General features: G+C 29.8%; 1 protein-coding gene across 1 annotated transcript; it reads right to left on the reverse strand.

Moving 5' to 3' along the window:
- Positions 1–907: 907 nt before the first annotated feature.
- LOC108562204 (arginine/serine-rich protein PNISR-like) lies at positions 908–1,861 on the reverse strand. The gene has a single exon (XM_017920471.1). It carries the CDS (start codon positions 1,859–1,861, stop codon positions 908–910), a length of 954 nt encoding a protein of 317 aa, XP_017775960.1.
- Between the last annotated feature and the right edge of the window lie 1,215 nt (positions 1,862–3,076).

The raw sequence follows: 3,076 nt of genomic DNA on the forward strand, positions 1-3,076 counted from the left end.
CTAAAAATTGGAGTGGGGGTTTCCCCAAAAATAAGCAGGTAGAAGCAGAACTTAATTGTTTTTTTGGAAAAATTTGATTTTATTGCCGCGTTGTAAACAAAATAGGAAAATCCATCTAATATGTCGTAAAATTAATAGCAAATATCTATTTGTATAATAAAATACAAAGAGATATTTTAAATAATAAAACTATTTTAATTACTACCACAATTTGTATTTTTAAATTCATCCTTTTTGGGCAAATGCAAATTTCTTAGTATTTTGAGTGCAATAAATTGTAAGAAATATTTGAAAAGTTTTCTAATTAAATTGATAGTAGACTTTATGATTTGTATTCGTTCAATATGAAAGAAAATGAATTAATTTCCGATTCGTCGATTTTGTTGAATAATTATTGACATTTTTAATCACTTTTATTTGCATTAAAATTAGTCTAATAATGAAAACAATAGAAATTGTGAAAAATAAATCTTAATTAATATAAATTAATTAAAGATTTTTTATATTTTGCTTGCAAGATTAAAATTTGTTATCTTTTTTTATTTCTAACATATAAAATATATATTATAAATTTAATTTAGGCTTTGAAAAAAGTTACGTACTTCCAACACACTTTTCCATAATAATTCTCTACTTCTTCTGCGTTGCAACTTTCGTCTTTGCAGAAATGAATCGAAATGATTTTTCTGGATTACAATTAAATGGTTTTCTAAAAATGCTAAATTTGTTGGAACATTATATCACGTAAATAATTACAAATTAAATTAGTTTTATATCATTTATTTAAAACAACTAAAAAGTACGGACAACAATTATAACACATTAATCATAATTAATTAAACAAAACATAATATTACAAACTGAAAGAAAAAACTATAATTTAGATATAACAAAATCGGTGTTGTTCTTAATATATGACACCTTTACTACGGTGCTTCTCGTGCCTATCGCGTCCTGACCTGGACGACTTCTCCTTGGATCTTCTCGTGTCAATTTTCTTATCGACTTTAGACGATATCTTCACTGCAGTCTGGGCATACATTACATTTATGTCGATATCTATCAGCCCTTGACCAATCCGTTTTTTGCAAGACGGTTCCAACGGCGAAGTCTCTGATTCGTGAGTCCTTTTCTTCGACTTCACTTCATTTTCCTTGCTCGGATTTCTTGACTGCTTCGATTCCAATTTGCTTATACTGTCCTTATCACTTCTGTTTTCATTCTCCTCAGGCTTATCAACATGGGACAGATCATCCCCAAATAATTCTACAAATCGTTTTGAAATTATACTTTCCTTCGACTTGTCTTCGCTTTCCTTGCTTAGATTTACTGTACTGTCCCTATCACTTCTGTTGTTTTTCTTCTCAGGCTTGGCAATATCGGACAGATCATCGCCAAATAGATCTACAAATCGTTTTGAAATTCTATTTTTCCTCGACTTCACTTCATTTTCCTTGTTCGAATTTCTTGACTGCTTTGATCCCAACTTACTAATATTGTCCTTATCACTTCTGTTGTCCTTCTTCTCGGGCTTTTCAACATCGGACAGATCATCGCCAAATAATTCTACAAATCGTTTTGAAATTCTACTTTTCCTCGACTTGTCTTCGTTTTCCTTATCCTTATTACTTTTAGGATCCGTTGGATATTTATTTTCCTTGGCACTAGAACTTGCACTTTTCGGTTTAGTCGGTACTTTTTTCTTCAGTAAAGACTTCACCTCAGTAGATTGTGATGTTTTACCATCATAGCATATATCATACATCGTAAGAGCATCACCGAAACTGACGCCCGATTTATGACTAATTGCACTTTTACCACTTTTCGAAGATGATTCAACTGTAACTTTGGAATAAGACATTTTGTATGTAAATAAGTTTTCACTGCTTCTCTGATGTCTGCTGGAGAACTAATGATTTGTTTCATTCCTAAATGTCCTTACGTTACCATCGATCATGATTTGAGGTTGCTAAAAATTGGAGTGGGGGTTACCCCAAAAATAAGCAGGTAGATGCAGAACTGAATTGTTTTTTGGAAAAATTTGATTTTATTGCCCCGTTATAAACAAAATAGGAAAATCCATCTAATATGTCGTAAAATTAATAGCAAATATCTATTTGTATAATAAAATACAAAGAGATATTTTAAATTATAAAACTATTTTAATTACTACCACAATTTGTATTTTTAAATTCATCCTTTTTGGGTAAATGCAAATTTCTTAGTATTTTGAGTGCAATAAATTGTAAGAAATATTTGGAAAGTTTTCTAATGAAATTGATAGTAGACTTTATGATTTGTATTCATTCAATTTGAAAGAAAATGAATTAATTTCCGATTCGTCGGTAGCCAGATGTGTCGCTTTTTTATAACCATATAAGGATTAGTTTAATGATTGCAGCTGATTCTTCGTGACTTTTCGAAACGATTCGTGCACACACGAGAATTGATTAGACGTTGTAGTACCGCTGCAATTCATCGCGACGTAGTTTTCGCGTTTTCATAATCATGTAAAAAATGATTTAAATATTCGCAGGTGCAAATGAATCATCGTTACGCAGGTGTGACAAATGATTCCTCGTGATAATTCGAGTCGAGTCATGTTTATATGAGTACTATTTAAACGTTTTAGAACCGCTGTGATTCATCACATCGCAGACAAGTCGCGTTTTCATAACCATATTACGTAATTTTGTTGATTAATTATTGACATTTTTAATCACTTTTATTTGCATTAAAATTAGTCTAATAATGAAAACAATAGAAATTGTGAAAAATAAATCTTAATTAATATAAAATAATTAAAGATTTTTTATATTTTGATTGCAAGATTAAAATTTGTTATCTTTTTTTATTTCTAACGTCTAAAATATATATTATAAATTTAATTTAGGCTCTGAAAAAAGGTACATACTTCCAACACACTCTTCCATAATAATTCTCTACTTCTTCTGCGTTTCAACTTTCGTCTTTCAAGAAATTAATCGAAATGATTTTTCTGGATTACAACTAAATGATTTTCTAAAATCGCTAATTTTGGTGGAACAGAAGTACAAAAAGATTATATCACGTAAAT

The sequence above is a fragment of the Nicrophorus vespilloides genome, unplaced genomic scaffold (assembly GCF_001412225.1).
Source record: "Nicrophorus vespilloides isolate i.1.1-1 unplaced genomic scaffold, Nicve_v1.0, whole genome shotgun sequence".
Lineage (NCBI taxonomy): Eukaryota > Metazoa > Arthropoda > Insecta > Coleoptera > Silphidae > Nicrophorus > Nicrophorus vespilloides.

Bases quoted from the DNA above. Each gene is read 5' to 3' on its own strand.
- LOC108562204 (XM_017920471.1), bottom strand. From the start codon at position 1,861: ATGTCTTATTCCAAAGTTACAGTTGAATCATCTTCGAAAAGTGGTAAA.